At 37.2% G+C, this 19,791-nt stretch overlaps 1 protein-coding gene across 2 annotated transcripts in view; it reads right to left on the bottom strand.

Annotated features, from left to right (window-relative positions):
- Positions 1–247: 247 nt before the first annotated feature.
- SNX7 (sorting nexin 7) overlaps positions 248–19,791 on the bottom strand; it is a 112,382-nt gene continuing 92,838 nt past the window's right edge. The window contains exons 9-10 of one of the 2 annotated variants that reach the window (XR_014145006.1): positions 13,532–13,585; positions 248–13,426 (exon numbers count right to left, since the gene is read on the bottom strand). Coding sequence is in view for 1 of the 2 variants with exons in the window: in XM_081818847.1 (XP_081674973.1) it covers positions 13,583–13,585 (3 nt within the window). In the remaining variant the exon portion in view is untranslated. Of the gene's footprint in view, positions 13,586–19,791 lie in introns of both variants that reach the window. The other variant, XM_081818847.1, reaches the window with a different exon arrangement.

Below are 19,791 nucleotides of genomic sequence, written 5' to 3'. Positions count from 1 at the left end.
GACTCTTTTAATATTTTTATTTGCTAATTCTAACATCTGTTTCAAATCTGGCTTTCAATTGATTGATTTTTTTCCCCTTCATCACGAGTCATATTTTTCTACTATTTTGCCTAGTTGGCAGAATTATTGATTATTTTTTATTGAATACCAGTCATTATTAAATTTGCTTTGTTAGATGCTGGATACTTTTGTATCATCATATATGTTCTTGAGCTTTGTTCTGAGTCACAGTTAACTTACTTGGATACTGTTTGAACTTGCTTTTAAGATTTGTTAGGCAAGACTAGAAAAGTGTTTAAAGATTTTTTTTTTTTTTTTGAGACAGAGAGAATGAGAGACAGAGAGCATGAGAGGGGGGAGGGTCAGAGGGAGAAGCAGACTCCCTGCTGAGCAGGGAGCCTGATGCGGGACTTGATCCCGGGACTACAGGATCATGACCTGGGCCGAAGGCAGTCGCTTAACCAACTGAGCCACCCAGGCGCCCTAGAAAAGTGTTTAAAACTACTTATTTCCTATTATTGATAAAGACACTTCAGCGAGCTCCACGTTATGCCCTGTGAATCATGGGGAAGGGGCTATTTTCAGGTCCGTGTCACTGCCAGGCACTGTCACCTTGACGTCATTCAGGTGGTTCTTTCCCTGGCCTTGGGTAGTTTCCTCACACCACGCACTCATCGACACTATGCTAAAGCCATGAAGAGTCCTGCTCCGATCTCTGGAGTCACCATTCTGTGCAACTCTCTCCTCTCTAGTACCTTGCAGAGGCAAACTCTAGCATCTTTTTGTCCTCAAACCCTCAGCTCTGTCTCTTCAACTCAGGGCATTGGTCAGACTCTGGCTGGGTTCTGCCTCCATATTCTATGACCTAGAAACTCTCTCAAGGCAGTAAGCTCAGGAAATCATAGGGTGCACATCATTTTCCTCCACCTTTCAGGATCACTGTCTTATGTTCCTTGATGCTAGTGTCTTGATAACTCTTACTCCATATGTTTTGTCCATTTGTTTCTTTTTTCAGCTTCAGTGGAAGTTCTGTTCTCAGTTACTCCACCTCAGTTGGAAGTGGACATACCTAAGTGTATTCATTCGGATCTTAAATGACAAGCTGCAAGGCTCAGCATTCTGACTAGTGAATAAGCAATTATAATGTCCATACAATCATGGAAAGTCAAATATTTCTCTGTGAAATAATTCATACAAAAAGAAAAAAAAGATGGCTTTCGCCAGAATTGTTACTGTCATTGAATGGGCATAGCTTTCAGTAAATGTTTTGTACTTTATCTTTTTAAAAATTGCTTTTTAAAATTAATATTTTTCATTCTATTCTTGATTAGCTACAGTTCTTAAAGTGCCATGTGTTAATTTTATTTTTTACTGCCAACTTAATGTTCTTAAAAGATTATAGAGATAAATCTAGAAATTATTCATTTTACATTTCTTTTTTAAAAATTCAGGATGTTTCCATGTAAACTTAATTTTAGAAGAATATACAAGTAAAAACATAGTAGAGCAATGGGAATATTTTATAATAAGGAAGACATAATTTTTGTGTGGATAAAATGTATCAACTTATGGAACTTTATATCAATCACTTAGACTCTGCCTACAGGTAAAATCACTTTAATTGCTTTGCTTGAGTTGATTGCTTGGTTGTTTCAAACTCCCTGGCAATTCAGTTAAATTGTTGGACCGTTGCAGAAGATGAAACTGACGGGTTGTTTCAATGAAATGACTCACCATGTCAATCAAAAATGGCTGAACTGGTTGTATATGGAGCCATAAGACAATCTGGGAATAGCAGTGCTATGTTGGGTGCTACGGGTTCTGGAGAATTCAATAATATTTTAATTATTTCTTTTTTTTTGCAATATTTTTATCAAAGGACTTTGAAGCTACAACAGTATTAAAGCTCCTTAGATGTAAGGTGTCTTTGTTATTTGAGGAGAAATAGTAGTGATTACAAATAGTCTGTGGCATGCATTGTTTGCACAAAAGTACAAAGACTTAGAATAACCCCCTGTTCGCCTGATAGAACACTCATATAAACTAAGTTAAATAAACACTAGTAAGAAACTGGCTTAACGTTTACCCAATGACCACTGAAAAACTGACACAGAAACCTCAAGTGATACTCAAGAAATAGATTAGTACATTTATGCTGGATTAACAAAGTATATCATGGCATTTCTTGTCATCAAAATGTCAGTAAGCATTACAGTAACAATAGGCCTTGCTTAAAACTTCTTCCTAACAGCAAGGTTTTTGAGGTTTCTGCTTAGAATTTTATTTTGTGGATTAAGAGACTTCAACAAAGACTAACTTGGAAGAACATCACAGTTTCTCTGAAGTCTTGTATTTGAAAGTGGCGTGGACACCTGTGTATTCACTATTCTAGTTCTCTCCTGAGTCTGCATGTTTTCATGAAGAAAGAAACAATACAGGCTGAACTGAGCATTAGAAGGGAAATCACATGGTCTAAGATGGGAATTGGGGTAAAGGTAAGGTGATCTATAATCTGAATGCAATGTCTCATAGACTCACATCCTTTTAGAGGTAGAAAATACTTTAACAGCCAGCTAATACATTCCTTAATTTTGCAGATATTCTAGGAAGTGAAGTGACTTCACACAGAGATAGGATAAAGACCCATCCATGCACGTCAACTGTTAGTTCTTAAAGTCTTGACTGGTAGATCACTAAATCTGTCCACACTGATATTTCCTCCTCTCTGACACACAGCAGAGTTTCTAAAGGTGAGACACATTTGCTGTGGCCAGCAGCAGTGGCTCTTCCTCCCTCTATGGAGTGGGATTGATACTCTTTCCTTTTTGCAAGGGACTTTGCTGGGAGAACTCCACTGCTCCCACCCCATAGATCTAATGATTCAGGGAAATGCAAAGTGGTTTGTGCTTATTAAAAATAAGCAGGGCGCCTGGGTGTTTCAGTCAGTTGAGCGTCAGACTCTTGATTCTGGCTCAGGTCGTGATCTCAGGGTTGTGGAATCGAGCCCTGAGTTGGGCTCCATATTCAGCATGGAATCTGCTTGTCCCTCTCCCTCTGCTCCTCCTCCTCTCCCTCTCTCTCTCTCTCTCTCAAATAAATAAGTCAATAAAATCTTTAGAAAAAGAAACAAAAGCCTGGAGTTCTTAAATAGGGAAGACAGTTTAGGGCAGTAGTTAAGAAAGAGTACAGACCTTTGGTGTGAATCACACTAATTGTCACGTGAGGTTGTACAAGCTATTTGACTTCTCCAAGCCTTACTTTCTTATCTGTAAAAATGTAATAATTATTTTGGTCTCATAATATCAAGTAAAGGCTAATCACATGTAAAGTGTTGGACACAGAATCTATCAAAAAATATTCACTGTTACTATATAATCAAATAGGATTTTTCATCCCCTTTGTTTCTTTTCCTAGAAGAGCCCTGTGATCTGGTAGCCCTTGGTTTTACTCACGATTCACAATGGGGAAAAATGAATTTTTATAGCTTACAAATTTATTAGGCAACCATGTTTTCACGTATCAAATATAAAGTATTATAAACACATCATCTCAGAATCAATACCAAATCGTTACCCAAGTTCTCTTTCAGATTCATCTGTGGCCACAGGTTTCTGGAAGGCTTAGAAATACAGCAACAATGGAGCTTCAAGGTCAGTGTGCCGATGAGGGCAGTCACCCATGAGTATTTGGAATTGGTGAGATAGCTTTTTCTACATCCCCCTTTACACCCTTCTTTTTTTTTCCTTTCAGGCGAGCTGAATTTAAAGGACTGGGATCCATGTGCCCAGTTGATAACGGCTCCTGAAAGCTCAATGTAGCAGTTAAGTCCAGGGAAATGAGGTAGTAAGAGGAAGGTTTGAGAATCACTGAATCAATTTAATGTCAAGCGTCTCTTTGCTCTTTCTTTGTACTAGAACCAGAGGAAGGTATGTTGAAATAGTATATAAATAAATTATTTTCCTCTTATATATTTTAAAAGATCTTTTGATGAATGAGTTATTAAGTTAATGAAGGTAAGGAAAGTGGAACGAATTTATTCTTCTCTATACATTTTGTTTGGACATGCTGCAAAATGAATGGCTCTCAGCCTTCAGAAGGAGTGTTCTTCCCACACAGTGTGCCTCTTCTACAGCCCTGCCGCAGGTGACACCAAACACAATTAGCCTTTCAGTTGGGCTTTGCATTTTTCTGATGTTCTAACAACTGGGTGTCAGATATCTCAATGTATAACCACCCACGCACAACAAGATCATACATTAGATTCTTTGTTATCTACTTTTATGAAAGATTTCTGAAAGCTAAAAGGAATAAGTTAACTTTGCCAAATCTGTGATAAAGTTTCTTTTTCTGATTGTTAATGGTATTTCCATGGCTGTACAGTTAATCCCCATCAAGGACAAGATATTTACATTATCCTAAAAGGAGGACCCTGAAAGTCACATGGCATACATAGGCGGGGGGCAAGCTGCTAAATAGTAATTAGAGCAAATCTTTCCTAATGTAATGTATATGTGCTGCCGAAGCGAGCACTTTCCTAATGTAATGTAAACATAAATCAAGTACGCAAAATCAAATATAACACTTTTACTTAAATTTCTCAGATTTTAATGATCTTACACCTAAGTTTTCCTCCAGGTGGGTAGTTTAGTGTTAACATTCCTGTGTTCATAGTTTGTAGAGATGTGTGGTCTGGTGGAATGTTTGTGAGCAGAGATGATGTTTATCTTTTTCACCATTAACTTCACAAATAGATATTCAAAAGATACTTGTTTATTACTGAATGAAACATTATATAAACAAACACAAACTACTGACACTCAGAAAAAGTTAGTAGATATGCCCAAGGTCACACAGACAATAAATGATTGATTCAAATCCATGTCTTAACCACAGAGTCCTCACTCTTAACCATTAATTAAGAGAGATTTGGTTCTCTTATCTGCATACCTAGATGGTGAGGACTCCTGAGGTTTTGATCATAGTCAGCCCACTAGGTGATCAATACCTAATAATTGGTGATAAATGTGTTGATCAGTACCCTTAAGATTGTCAAGCAAATTAATATCTAGGTAGTACCAGGCCTTAGAGAGAAATAGTTGCTGTAAGTTCAAGGAGAAAAACGAGTATTGGCATTTATTTCTTGAGTTATGTAAGTATGTGAGAACATCTTTGAGAATTTCTTTATTATAAGGAAAATCTTAAAAACTCCCAGGGACTTAGTAGCTCAAGCTGGCCCATGTGCTGAGACTAAGTTTCCCTGTAAGACAACAATGTACAAAGTGAGCAAAGATGGATGGATGGATGGATAGATAGATAGATAGATAGATAGATAGATAGACAGATAGATAGATAGACAGATAGATATGTAATGGAATATTATTCAGCCTTACAAAAGAAGGATTTCCTGCCATTTGTGACAAAATGAACGAACCTGACAGAGAAAGAAAACTACTGCATGGTATCACTTATATGTGGAATCTAAAAACAACAACAATAACAACAACAAAACCAAACTTACAGAAATAGTAGAAAAGTTGCCAGGGGTGGGAGGTGGGGGAAATAGGGAGAGGTTGGTAAAAAGGTACAAACTTTCAGTTCTAAGGTGAGTAAGGTCTGAGAATATAATGTATACATGATGGCTGTTTGATAACATTGTATTGCATACTTGAAATTTGCTAAGAGAGAACTTACACTTTCTCATCAAAAGACAAAGGAAGGAGTAACTATGCAGGGTGATGGATGTGTTAATTAACTCAATGAAGGGAATCTTTCACAATGTATGCATATATCAAGTCATCACATTGTGCACTTCAAATATCTTACAATTTTGTCAATTATACCTCAATAAAGATTTTTAAAAAACAATTAAATAAATAAACTTAGCTATCAACTGCCATGGAAGGAAAAAGGGAAGAGTGACTTGGAGATAATAGATTAATCAAATTTGGGGTAATATTAAGGTCAGTCTTAAAGGATGAGTAGAAGTTTGAAAGGCAGGAGGGAAGAATTTATCAGTATAAAAAAAAATGAGCAAAATTACAGAGGCATGAACATGTACTAAGTGCTTGGCTTGGAGAATGCCAGGCAAGTTCGTGACTGGAATTTAGAGTGGGCAGGGAAAAAAGCATGAATGATCATACAGACCAGCTGTCTTCATAGCCTAGGGCTGCAGACGAAAAATTTTCAAGAGCTAATCTGGCACGGGTAATCTTTTTAGTAACCAATTTCTAGATACTTAACTCCTAAATATAGTCCTTTCTAAAACTATGTGAGAATGTCTCTGTTTTCTAAGTCATGCCTTATTTTCTTTCTTATCTTCCCTTTTCCAGTAGACTTTCTTCCACTTTACAAAAGAGAGGTCCTTCTCTTACACAACTTGAATTTTACTATGCCTAATTGCCCAGGGGTAAAAGACACTGGTCACTAAACAGACAATTTATATGTGTGTGTGTGTGTGTGTGTAATTTAAAATTCTGTATTCTTATCAATGCTGGGAATTTGGGCTAAGGTAGGATTATTTAATTTTTGTTTAATGACTTTATTTATCCATCTCAGAAGATCAGAAAAGAATGCATTGCTTCAGTGAGCAATGAATGTCTTTCATGAGCAAAGCTAAGAGTCCATATAAGAAATGCTGAGGGTTGTGATGGTTTATTTTATCCAAATGAAAAGGTAGCAGCAAGCCTGATCTATTTATTTATGTATGCACCCATCTTCCCATGTATCACTTATCTCTCCATGTAACTATCTCAAAATTCAGAAGGGAAATGATTGTCATGAAAATATGAATTTATACATTTCTTTGAATTGAAAAATAAAGACAGACTTTGGGTTATATGCCAGGCATTTTCCACAAATTGAATAATCTAAGTCTATAAATCCAAAGTTTTGACAAAAAATATTTAAAATACCTATTGACAAGAAATATATTTAAAATACCTAAGATTAGGGGCACCTGGGTGGCTCAGTCTGTTAAGCATCTGACTCTTGATTTCGGCTCAGGTCATGATCTCAGGGTTGTGAGATCAAGCCCCCCTGTAGGGCTCCACACTCAATGGGGAGTCTGCTGGAGATTCTCTCTCTCCCTCTCCCTTACCCTCTGCCCCACCACCTCTCTCTCTTTCTAACATAAATAAATAAATCTTTCTAAAACATGCCTAATATTAAAGCACTTTATCAAAACTTATTGTAATGGCAAAGGTTTACTAAAATTAGTAATATTAAAATTTTCTCAAACCTTTGTTCTGTAGAACAAGGTGCCTCTATGTGAAAGAATAAAGGAAGTAGTAATTGTCATTGAATAAGTTCCGGTAAAATCTTTCTATACTTCCCAGAAGCTGAAAAGCAAACTGTATGACAAATACACAGACAGCAGCTAAGTATGTCACCTAGAAAGAGAGAAAACCTGCCATGAGAAGTGTGGTCAGCAGGTATCCTCCAGCCCCCACATACAGGGATCCACTGTGATGTTCACGGGGAGGTCATGCTTTCTGCAGGCTGCTCACAGCCAATGACTGAGCCTGGTAAGGGGACTAGAGCCAGGCCATTTCTGCCAATGCAGGACTCTTTTATAGTCATCTTTGCTCTGGGGCTCCCTCCTGGCCCCAGGACTTTCTCAGGGCTGTGCTACATCCTGAGGCCCTTCCAACTGAGACCCAGTTTCCTTTCCTTCCACCTCCCCTTTCTCAGGTTCAGATCTGCAGTGCAGGCTGAAGCCTTTCCTTTCTCTGCTCCTCTCCCCCTTTATCTCTTACAAGTATATCCTACCTGAATCTTTGACATTTTTCATTTTGTCTTAGAGTCTGCCTCATTATTGGATACTCTCTAATACTAGGGTATGAAATCCTATCTGACTCTTCACTTTCAAAAAAAAATTGAGAAAGATCTAATCAAATGGTCCAGTGCTAATAAAGAAAAACAAATTTTGATAATAAACCGAGGAGTGGGCTAAATGGAATAAGAGTAATCTCATTCCCTTGGGGGCATGTGGGTGGCTTAGTCTGTTAAGCGTCTGCCTTCGGTTCAGGTCATGATCCTGGGATCCTGGGATTGAGCCCCAGGTTAGGCTCCTTGTTCGGCGGGGAGTCTGCTTCCCCTCTCCCTCTGTGCTCTCTCTTGCCCTCTTTATCTCAAGCAAAATAAATAAAATGTTAAAAATAAAAAAGAGTAATCTCATTCCCCTTGTTTGAGATTGGTTCAGGAATTCAGGCTTAGGCAAAATGTTGTACAACAAAACGTCACTGGGATTGGTTCAAGATGGGAATAAATTCCAATTTGGAGAAATGAGACACAAGGAAAAATTTATTGGTTATTATGGAAAAGAGTTTTCCTATTCTTTTTTAAAGATTTATTTATTTATTTGAGAGAGAGGGAGAGAGAGCAAGTGGGGGGAGAGGCAGAGGAAGAGAGAATCTCAAGCAGACTCCCCGCTGAGTGGGAGCCCGACACGGGGCTGGATCCTAGGACCCTGAGATCATGACCTGAGCCAAAATCAAGAGTCAGACACTTCACTGACTGAGCCACCCAGGCACCCCGAGTTTTCCTATTCTTAAAAATAGAACATTTAGGAGACAGTTTCTAGCTTCCTCTGGATATTGTGTAGGTGAATGTGAACCAAAAGCCTTCATTTTCATGCTGTGAGGAAAGCAGGCAGAGGACAGGCCAACAAGACAAGGGACAAGAGTCTACAGAGAGACAGAGGTAGGGAGGCCTGATTAAGCTGATCCTAAACCACTTTCTCCTTCTGGACCTCCTAGTTAAGTGAGGATACATTCCTCACTTGCTTAAAACTAGTAAAGTCAATTTCCTACTTCTGATATCCAAATAGATCCTACTTCTTTGTGTTAGCTTTCCATTCCTCTGCTTACATAGGAACCTGTCCAGTGTCCAACATGGGCCAGTTCTCTTCCGCACAGAGAGGATCCTGTCCTTCATACCTCGGCTGATCTCCTGGAATTGGCATGCAGTTACTCCTCTGATGAAGCCTCCAGCTTCTAATACTTCCTCTGTGGAATGGGACCAATTTGGATGTGGATACCAGCCTGAATCAAGTCCGAATTGCTGGATTTTCTGCGACTGAGTTCATTTCTCCAGCTGCATCTCTCTCCAGCCTCTATAACTTCCCCATCAGCCAATCCTGAGACTGATGCATGCATTAATTGAGATTTATTCATTATTTATGTATGGTGCCTGTCTCCTCATTAGACTTTTAGCTTACTGAGGGCAGGTTAGGTTTATTTTATTTACCATATTGCTTATGACAACAGATGAAGGTGTCTGGCACCTATTAGCAGTGGAATATTTATGGAATTAGTGAATTACTGCATAAATGGATGCATATATGATGATATTTGAACGCAAAGTGTTTCAAAAGATTTTAGAATCTCAGATTGTTCAAATAAACCACTTAAAAGCAAAAATAATTTAATTTTCACATCAGTAATCATAATACTTCAAGTAGGAAGAGAAAATCTTTTATGCACAATTATCAAATGCCTCATTTAACCAGCTCTGATTAGCTATTTAAATTGCATGTTCTGGGATGATTTCTCTTAAAATGAGAAAGCATTGTTCTTCTGATCTTATCAAAAGATCACCCTAACTGTCATGTTTTAGAAAAAAAATACAAACAAGCTCTTCAATCTCCATGACTTTACAATAAGAGAAATATAAACAGGGACTGTGGAAGTTCAATTTTTCCCTCTCCCACATATGCAATTATAGCCTTAAAGGATTACACATGCAAACATGGCAGCAAGCACACACAAAGAGTTGTCCATTTTAAAGCATCTCATTGTTCAGTAACCTTATGAACATCAACATAAATACACTTTCAAACCTGGAGGAATAGTAATACATGAGGAAAGGGAGGAAGATAAGCAGTAGTACCCATGCAGTTGGCTTCCAGCTCCAATGATTTTTAATTCATATGTCTTTCCACTAATTACTCCATAGTTCACACACCACACAAGCATACACACACACACCCATGTACATAAATATGAACTTAAATATGTATGTATATCTATTTATATTCACACCTATGCATCACATTCTGAATCTTTTCCACTGTAATATACCTTAGCAGTGATGACCATTAGCTTGCCTTATCTCAGGATATCCTAAATTCATGGATGGACTGTAAGTTTTAAGTATTTGGGGGTAACCAGGGGGAGCTGATGTAAAATTTAATACTTTTTTTTTAAGAAAGTAGTCAAAGTCAGCTGTGTATAATTTATTCTTGTACTTCCCAGCCATGTAGATCTTGGCAGATTAATTCCCCCTTTCCACAGATGGGAAATTGGGGCCTAGAATACTTAACTAGCAAGCTCAGAATTTTAAATGCTAAATGCCTTTTTTTCTTTTTTTACAGTATGCTCAGAATTTAATTCTACCTCTAACAATCTAAGAGTTTATCTAAAGCCATTATTAGACACACAAGAACATTATTTCTACATTTATAAGCTAGATGTCAGAATTGGGTTGCCAGAAAGAATGTTTCCAGATAACTTTTATTTCTCTCTGAATTTAGGTTGCTCATGGATCACACTGCTATAACCCTGCATCTGGTTAAAAAAACAGAAAGCTAGTAATTGGGAATGTTGTCTTGATTAGTATAGTACTTGTGGGTTTGTCAGTGCCTAATAGTTGCATGTTTCTATTTTAGATTATGTAGCAGTGAAATTGATTTTCCCATTTAGGAAGAAGCCTATGCTGTAAGATGGATCTCTCTGGAAAATAATTATATCCTCCTACGCCCCTTTTATTTTTTATGCTTAACCTGTGCCCTGAGTATATACTGACCTTTCTTTACATACATTATTTTATGCAATGCGATATTAATTAGGTATTATTATTAGTTTTTCTTTTTTTTTTTTTTAAAGATTTTATTTATTTATTAGAGAGCGAGCGAGAGAGAAACAGCATGAGAGAGGAGAGGGTCAGAGGGAGAAGCAGGCTCCCCGCTGAGCCGGGAGCCCGATGTGGGACTCGATCCCAGGACCCTGGGATCATGATCTGAGCCGAAGGCAGTTGCTTAACCAACTGAGCCACCCAGGCGCCCTATTATTAGTTTTTCTATAGAACAGGTAAAGGAAATTGATTTTCCTAAGGTCACAGAACTGTAAGTAATAGAGCCAGACCAAAGTATGACTCTAAGCCTCAGAGGATTTTATATACATCATGTAATACATTCTCACAGTGTGCACCTTTCCAGGAATGATATAACCTTGGCAATTAAAAATGTAGTCTTTGGACTGGAAGCATCAATATCCCCTCTGAGCTTGTTAGAAATACAGAACCCCAGACCCCATTCGGACCCACTGAATCAGAATCTGCCTGTTGACAAGATCCCCAGGTGATTCTAACGTACATTAAATTTTGAGAAGCAGTGGTATAGGACACAAGGACATTGAGAGGAGACCTGGGTTATCCTTGTTTCATTATTTCCTAACTTGATCGTAATGGATAAATTAATTTTTCTAAGATCCAGTCTGCCCCTGAACAATAGAGATCATAGTACCTCTGGATCTGAATTGGTAGGAATGAGAAAATGCAAGGAAATCATAACCAAGCTTGCCTGACAAATAAAAGGGACTTAATAACTGGTAACTATTATTAAAAAGCTCTTAAAATTGCACTTAATTTATGCTTCTGATAGGTTTGGAATACCTGAAAAGATCATACCTCTTCTTTTAATATAATTAATCATATAGTGGGACAATATATTGGAATACCAATCAAAATGTCTCCTTCTATTGTACTATTTAGCATCTTCTCAACTTCATTTAGACTGTAGAGGCACTAACGGCCACAAGAATGAGATGATACAGTCGGCCAGCAAAGAAAACTCTGAATGCACAAGCGTAGGCCCTGAGGGGCTTAAGGCAGAAACAATAGACTTAAAGGAATAGAATCAGATTGATCAAGTAGGATGGAGCAGAGCATAGATTCTGGGCTTTTGGATTTCACCGACTAGTGAAAGTTTTAAAAAAATAAGCGAAGACAAAGTGATGGTGTATCAGTCAGGGTTCTCCAGAGAAACAGAACCAATACGTGTGTACGTGTGTGTATGGAGAGAAAGAGAGAGAGACACACAGAGAGAGAGAGTGTATTATTATAAGGAACTGGCTCATACATTATGGAAGCTGATAAGTCCCAATCTGCAGTTGGCAAGCTGGAGACCCAGGAAGACTCAATGTTTCAGTTTGAATACAAAGGCATGAAAAAAGGCAATATCCCAGTTTGAAGACAGCCAGGCAGCAGGAGTTCTTCTCTTAGTTTTGCTATTCTATCTAGGCAGTCAACTGATTGGATGAGGACCAACTTACTTTAAGGAGGGCAATCTGCTTAACTCAGTCTATGGATTTAGGTATTAATCTCATCAAAAACACTTTCGTGGAAACACCTAGAATAATATCTGACCAACTATCTGGGCACCCTGTGGTCCAGTTCAGTTGACAAAGAAATAAAGGATTACAGCTAAACTTTTATTTTACCAAGTTAAGGGCATTGCATTTCCAATACCTCATAAAAGAAGAGGCACATTTATGACTTTAACAAAGACCCTGTTTCTAAACAATTCATAAACTAAATTAGTTTGACTGTAGAAAACTACAGTGCATTGCCCTTAATTGTCTGATTTTAATGTGACCCAAAGAAAACTCTGCCAGGATGAAATGAGTCAGAAAATTGTGGTTTGGAGACTATGGGGAGAGAGCCTTCAAGGGAGTAAAATATTAAGGGGGGAATGCTGCTAAAATCCAGGAATGATGTGACAAAGACCTGATTTTCTGTTAATGAGAGTATGGAAGGAGTGATGAAATTGTTAACCTTAAAAATAAAACTGCCAGTATTTTACCAGGAAAAAAAAAAAGATTTATTCAGGAATAGCAGAGAATTACACTCTGGAACAAACAAGCTACTGCAAAACCATAGAGCAGTCTGGAGAACAAAGGAGAGGAACACTCTTTTATAGAGGAAAAGGGGGAAGTTGGGAAGGCTATTATAAACAAAAAGCCTTTTGAAGTAAACTGGGAGTTCAAAGGATAGTGGCTTTTCATTGGCTGAGTTATGGCAGTCTCTCATTGGCTGGGCTGTTGCCTGGTTGAGCAGAGAAACCTTTCTTCCTCCTGCTGGAACAGTAACATCGTAACTAAAGCACTATCTACTTGCAAGGTATGTCTCTTCCTGTTGGGTCTGCAGTTGATGACAAGTTGTAGGGCATGGAAGCTACCCCTTCTGGTCCCCAGACTTCATCTTAAATGAGGTTTCCTTTTATTAATTTTTACGAAATACAGAGGGCAAGCAACTCAGAGTCATTATACTCCTTTGAGCTTTTCTTTTCTCATATGACAAAGGTTGATTGAGATATTATTAAGATCTGGTTATCAAATGTCTTGATTCTAGATGTCTAAATGAAGTACATCTGCCAGATGACAGAAATAAAACAATATGTCAAAAGCTTAAGCTTCAGGGACCTGATGAATGATGGTGTTACAGACAGAAAATTGTGAAGTCATACTATACCTACCAGGTGCCTCTAGTCATTCTGCAGTTGTAAGAAATCCACGATTTGTTCCTTTTATTTTCAGAAGAGAAAGAAAATAGGGCTTAATCTTATCTTTAAAAAAAAAAAAGCAAAATAAAATAAAACAGCAAATTAGGTTCTTTGCAAAATATCTGTAGAGAAGGAAATAAATGGGCACAGTACCATTGCTTTAGCTATGAAAACGTTTTTTAAATACTGTATATTTGTGCAAGTTCCATTTGAGACATAATGAAAAAATTAGTTGCTTTTCAAATGGACAATCAACAATTCTCTGTCACAGGTTGCAGAATAAAGCAGTACACTGCTAAAGGGGGTAAAAATATAACATGGTGGAGGAGTCCAGGAGCAGATTGATTAATTACAAGATCAGTTATAGACATCATCCCTTACATTTAAATTAAAGGTGCCTAGCTGCCATTTTTTAGGTGCTGGTTTAAAGACCTGGTTATCTCCATACAGGTTAATTTCATTATTCTTACATTTCAAATCCTTATGAAACAGTGAGAATATCGAACTGATCTTCAGTGAAACTGGGTGTAGCAGTCCCTCAATACTCCATTCATGTAAGATGATCATGTATTTGAACATATTTGTAAAAGAATCACAGCTTTGTCATTCAATATCTTCTTTACATCAGCATACGTTGATGGAATCTCAATGCATTATTTCAGCAGAGAATATATTTTATACACTGGTCTCAATCAAACCTAATCTAAAGGTTTTATTTTCAATACAGATTAATGCACTAATGACTCTAATTTCACAGTCTTGTGCTATTTCTTAGCCAATAAAATTATGATTGACTTCCTATGTAATTATATGTGCTAGACTAATGGTTTATTTACACTTGTAATCTCTAATTCATGTTCTTTGAAGAGCTATTTTTACTTTAGTCTTTTCTCATTGAAAATTTTAGGCATAAGAACAGAATACTGTTAAATATATGAATGTATAGAACTTGAAAAATTCTAAATGAATAAAATCGTATCCTCATTTTAAAATGAGAGTGTGGACGTAAGGTATTATTTTATCTTCCCTGATATTCTGCTTACTTCTGCATAAAGTAGCTCTTTTCTTTTGGCAAATGAACATCTAACATGTGGTCTGAGTTAAAGGTGCCATCTTCCTTTGGTCATAACCTCCCTGGCTGATGTAGTTTGTATAAAAGTGAGAACCTGACCTAGGCTGTGTTGATTGCAGTATTTTGGTTTCTAGCCACAAAGATTGGCCTGGAGCAGTGTTGAGGGGGACAGGGAGGCACTGTCTGTATCCGAAGCCAGGTCTTCCCTAGGAATCTTCAACTGATTTAAAACTGGAAGGGAAGAGCTCTTTCCTTCCTCGTAGATAGTTGGGAACTTGTGATCCAGGGGCTACTGGTAGACATTAATCTAGCCCAGGATTTCTCAACCTCAGCAGTCTTGACATTTTGGGTCAGATAACTTCTTGTTGCAGGATGCTTAGTAGCACCCGACTTCTACCAACTAGATGCCAGTAGTACCCTTCTCCCATAGTGTGGCATCCAAAAATATCTCTAGATATTACATGATATTATATATTATACCATACTATATTATTAGATTCTGCTAAATATTCCCCAGTTGAGAACCACAGAATGAGCCTCATGTAAAGGTAGCAATAGGGGTAAAGGAAGTCAACCCTTTCTTTTTTTTTTTTTTAAGATTTTATTTATTTATTCATGAGAGACAGAGAGAGAGAGAAGCAGAGGCAGAGGGAGAAGCAGGGTCCCCACGGAGCGGGGAGCCCGATGCGGGACTCGATCCCAGTACCCTGGGATCATGACCTGAGCCGAAGGCAGACGCCCAACCGACTGAGCCACCCAGGCGTCCGGGAAGTCAACCCTTTCAAGAGAAGTAGGAAATAAAGACAGAAAGAGAAATAAACCTGTTCAGGACCAGTTATACCCAAATATACCCTTTTCATTTTTGGTTATATAACTGCATCAATTCCCTGTGATCTAAAGTAGTTTGGTTTGTTCTTTTGTCAAAAAGATAAAAATTCTGAAACAATAACAGAAAAATACAAATGGAGAAACAGAGCCAAAGCACAATAAAAGAGAAATCAATCCATAATAGGACTTGATCAAGTAGATTAAACTGTGAGTTTTAAAAAATATATAATAACTTATAAACCTGTTTAAAGCAAAGAGAAGATAAAGAAATTGATTATGAAATAGATGGTCAATAGTATAAGTGTACTTATCTTCACTTCAGAGCCTCTTATCTTCAAGGTAGTCATGGCATGAGGAAAAAAAGAAAAGAAACAAACCCAGATTTTTATTTGTATCTTCCTGGGATTATACACATGTTTAGTGACAATTTCCTACTTAAAGTATGTATCTCTGTGTTTGTAGTTCTCTAAAAATGGAGCATATATGTTTCCTATCCAATCAAAAAGAGAAGGAAAAGTACAAACTGTGGACCAGGCAAGTAATATCTCCAGATCGGATCTTATCCTGAGCCCACTGATTCCAAAGCTCCCATGAGTCATCCTCTATGATGATGACTTTCATCCAAGTACAACCGCATTTCCTGTAAACACAAGAAATAAGTTTCTTTCTCCCTAGGATTTCGGGTCAAAATGACAGATTCAGCATTGATGTTTCTGCTTTGAAGAGCCAGTTGAGGTAAAAAGACTTTTAATTTCCCCCTAGGTAACTGGAATGAAAGGGGTAGGGGGAGTGGAACCCTAGCAATATCACAAGACGGACTTAAACTATTTTCAAAATATACTAAGTCTATTACCAATTCTATATAACAGTTACTGGCACATCCACTTAAAATCCTTCTTTTGTCTTTTTTGAAAGGCTATATGACTCAGAGAAAATTAATTGAAAGCAGGAAATCTGTGTTTTGGGAAGCAGTTATTGAAAGAAGGCATGTGTTGAATGAAAAGTATATGTAAACTTCAGGGGAAATCCTTCTTTTAAGTAAAATTCAAATGAGTTATTTTGTTGTTGTTAAGAGGCTTTTTTATAATGAGGTATCCAGTAGTCATATTTCCATATTAATAACAACAACCATCATAGCACACATCACAACAACCAATTCAAAAGCTATACCAGGTGTCCCACCTCTGGGATGACAACATAAGGAGTTCCATGGACTTGATCCCCAGTGTGAAAATTGTAAAACAGCCTCTTCAGCAAATAGTGTTGGGACAATTGGATAGCCTCATATAAAAGAATGAAATTGGGCCTTTCCCTCACATCATATGCAAAAAGTAACTCAAAATGGATCAAAGACATAAATCTAAAAGTTAAAACTCTTAGAAGAAAACATAGGGGTGAATCTGCACAAGCTCAGATTTGAGAATGGATTCTTAAAAATGACACCAAAGCATAAGCAACAACAACAAAAAAAACCAGAAACAATGAATTTCATCGAAATTAAAAACTTCTTTGCTTCAAAGTGCATTATCAAGAAGTAAAAAGAAGTATCTGCAAACCATAATCTGATAAGGGACTTTTATCTAGAATATATAAATAACTCTTAAACTCAATAATAAAAAGACAACCTCACTTTAAAAATTGGCAAAAGATCTGAATAGATATATCTGCAAAGCATATATATAAATAGCCATAAGTCACATGAAAAGATGCAACAGGAAATACAAATCAAAGGTACAATCAGATATCATTTCACCCAATTGGGTGGCTATAATACAACAAAAACAAACAAAAACAGAAAATAACAAGCATTCATGAGGATGTGGAGAAATGAGAACCCTCATACATGCTAGTTGAAATGTAAAATGGTGTAGCCACTTTGGAAAACAATCTGGCAACTCCTTATATGGTTAAATACAGTTGTGCTATGACCCAGCAATTCCACTCCTATGTAAAGGCCCAAGAAAAATGAAAATATATGTACTCACAAAAATGTATACACCAATTTTATAGCATCATTATTCATAATAGTCAAAATTGAAAATAACCTAAATGTCTATCAAAGAATAAACAAATATAATGGATAAACAAAATGTGGTATATCCATACAATAGAATATTTTTGGCCATTTTATTTATTTATTTATTCATTTATTTTTTTTAAGACTTTATTTATTTATTTGACAGAGAGAGACACAGCGAGGGAGGGAACACAAGCAGGGGGAGTGTGAGAGGGAGAAGCAGGCTTCCCGCCGAGCAGGGAGCCCGATGCGGGGCTCGATCCCAGGACCCTGGGATCATGACCCGAGCCGAAGGCAGACGCTTAACAACTGAGCCACCCAGGCACCCCAATTTTTGGCCATTTTAAAAAAAGAATAAAGTACTGACAAATGTTGCAATACTTGTTGAAGACATATTAAGTGAAATAAGCCAGTCATTAAAGATCACATATTATAGGATTCCAGTGATATGAAATAATGAGAATAGGCAAATTTATAGGGACAGAAAACAGATTGGTGGTTCCTTAGGCCTGGGGATATGGGGGGGGGTGGTTAGAAAGTGATAGCCAAATGGTATAGGGTTTCTTTCTGGGGTGATGAAAAACTAGAAGCAAAGTAAATAACTATAAACAAGAAAATGTCTGCATAAATTACTACATACTCACACCATGGTATATTGTAGACCCATTTAAGAAATTTATTAGAGCTATTCTTGACTTTGAACATTTCCACAAGATATTGTTGAGTGACAAAATGAGAGACAAAATAGCATGTATATAAATTTATACAACAAATTTTTATAAAACAAATTTTTATAAAACAAATTTTAAAACTGTGTTTGGGAGCACGTGTGTGTGTGTGGGTGTGTGTGTGTGTAAGTCTATACCGAATACTTTGGGTATGGGAAAATATAAGGAAGGATACATACTACTTAACAAGAGTTAGCTGTGTGGGTATGTATGGTATGTATGTGGGATGGCAGTCATGTGGACAGAAAGGAAGGGAGCGGGGGAGGAAAGACATGCAAAACTAAAGAGGAAGAAGAAAGGTACTGAATCTAAATATAAAGCATTTTTATGTGATTCCCATTTAAATAATTAATGATCTTATTGGCTACCATTTCTCTGGTAGGTATTCTTTCTTTCCCCAGTCTTACTGAGATATAATTGACATCTAACATTTCTAAGTTTAAGGTGTATAACAATGATTTGATATATGTATTTACTACAGAATGATTACAATAAGATTAGTTAACATCACATAAGCACAGTTACAACTTTTTTTCCTTTGTGATGAGAACTTTTAAGATCTATTCCTTTAGTAACTTACAAGTATACAGTACAGTGTTGTTAACATACAGTCATCATGTTGTATACACTACATCCCCAGGGCTTAAGTTATAACTAGAAGTTTGTACTTTCCGACCACCCCACCTAATTCCCTCACCCCCTACTGTCTGGTAGGTGTTCTAAGTTTACTATATCATTTTAACAACCTGTGAGTTAGAGATTATTATCTCCATTATCTCTAGATAGGGAAAACACAGTTTGGAGTAGTAAAATTGCTTGCAAAACAATATGGTTGGGGCCATCCTAATAAACAGGAAGGATTCTCACCCAAAATTTGTGTTAGATGTCAAGGGTAGTGATGTCATAAACACACTGAGAAGCTACGAAAAGGTTTATTACTTACATAATGAGCTTTTCTGGGGAGAGTTGGGCAGGCCTCTCAGGCTGTTCTGAAAATGATTTGAGAGAGCTGGAGAAGGAGAATGGTTTGGGGTTTTTATGGTGGGTCAGGGGGTGGGTTCCTACATGCAGAGAGGGGGTCATATGGTTTGAACTTCATGTCAATGCCAAAGGAGGGAGCACTCGGGCTTTCTTAGCAACTTGACCAGATGTGGCAGGAGGGGAAGATGGAAAGTGTACTTAAAAGCTACCAGCGGTCTAACATCAAAAAATGGAGTCAGATTCTTTATCACAGATGGTTCAAAAATTATACATACCAATATTTATGAAAAACATTTAGCTTTATTATCTGCATTTGTGTATCTAAAACAAATGTCTAGGTTGTTTTTTGTGACACTTATTTAAGGCTAATACCCAAATGATACTTAATGTCCTTTATGTAACGTAACATGCATGACCAAATACCTCAAACTTTAAAGTCTTGAGAAATATCTATTTCAAAAAATTAGCAAATATTAAATAACCAACATACACAGTTTCTAAATATAGCCATAAGATAAATATGAAATCATGCTGGGGGCACCTGGGTGGCTCAGTCGTTAAACGTCTGCCTTCGCCTCAGGTCATGATCCCAGGGTCCTGGTATCGA

The sequence above is a fragment of the Leptonychotes weddellii genome, chromosome 4 (assembly GCF_054177405.1).
Source record: "Leptonychotes weddellii isolate Sample4059 chromosome 4, ASM5417740v2, whole genome shotgun sequence".
NCBI lineage: Eukaryota > Metazoa > Chordata > Mammalia > Carnivora > Phocidae > Leptonychotes > Leptonychotes weddellii.
Note: the sequence above shows the minus strand (reverse complement) of the source record. Positions and strands in the feature narration are given on the sequence as shown.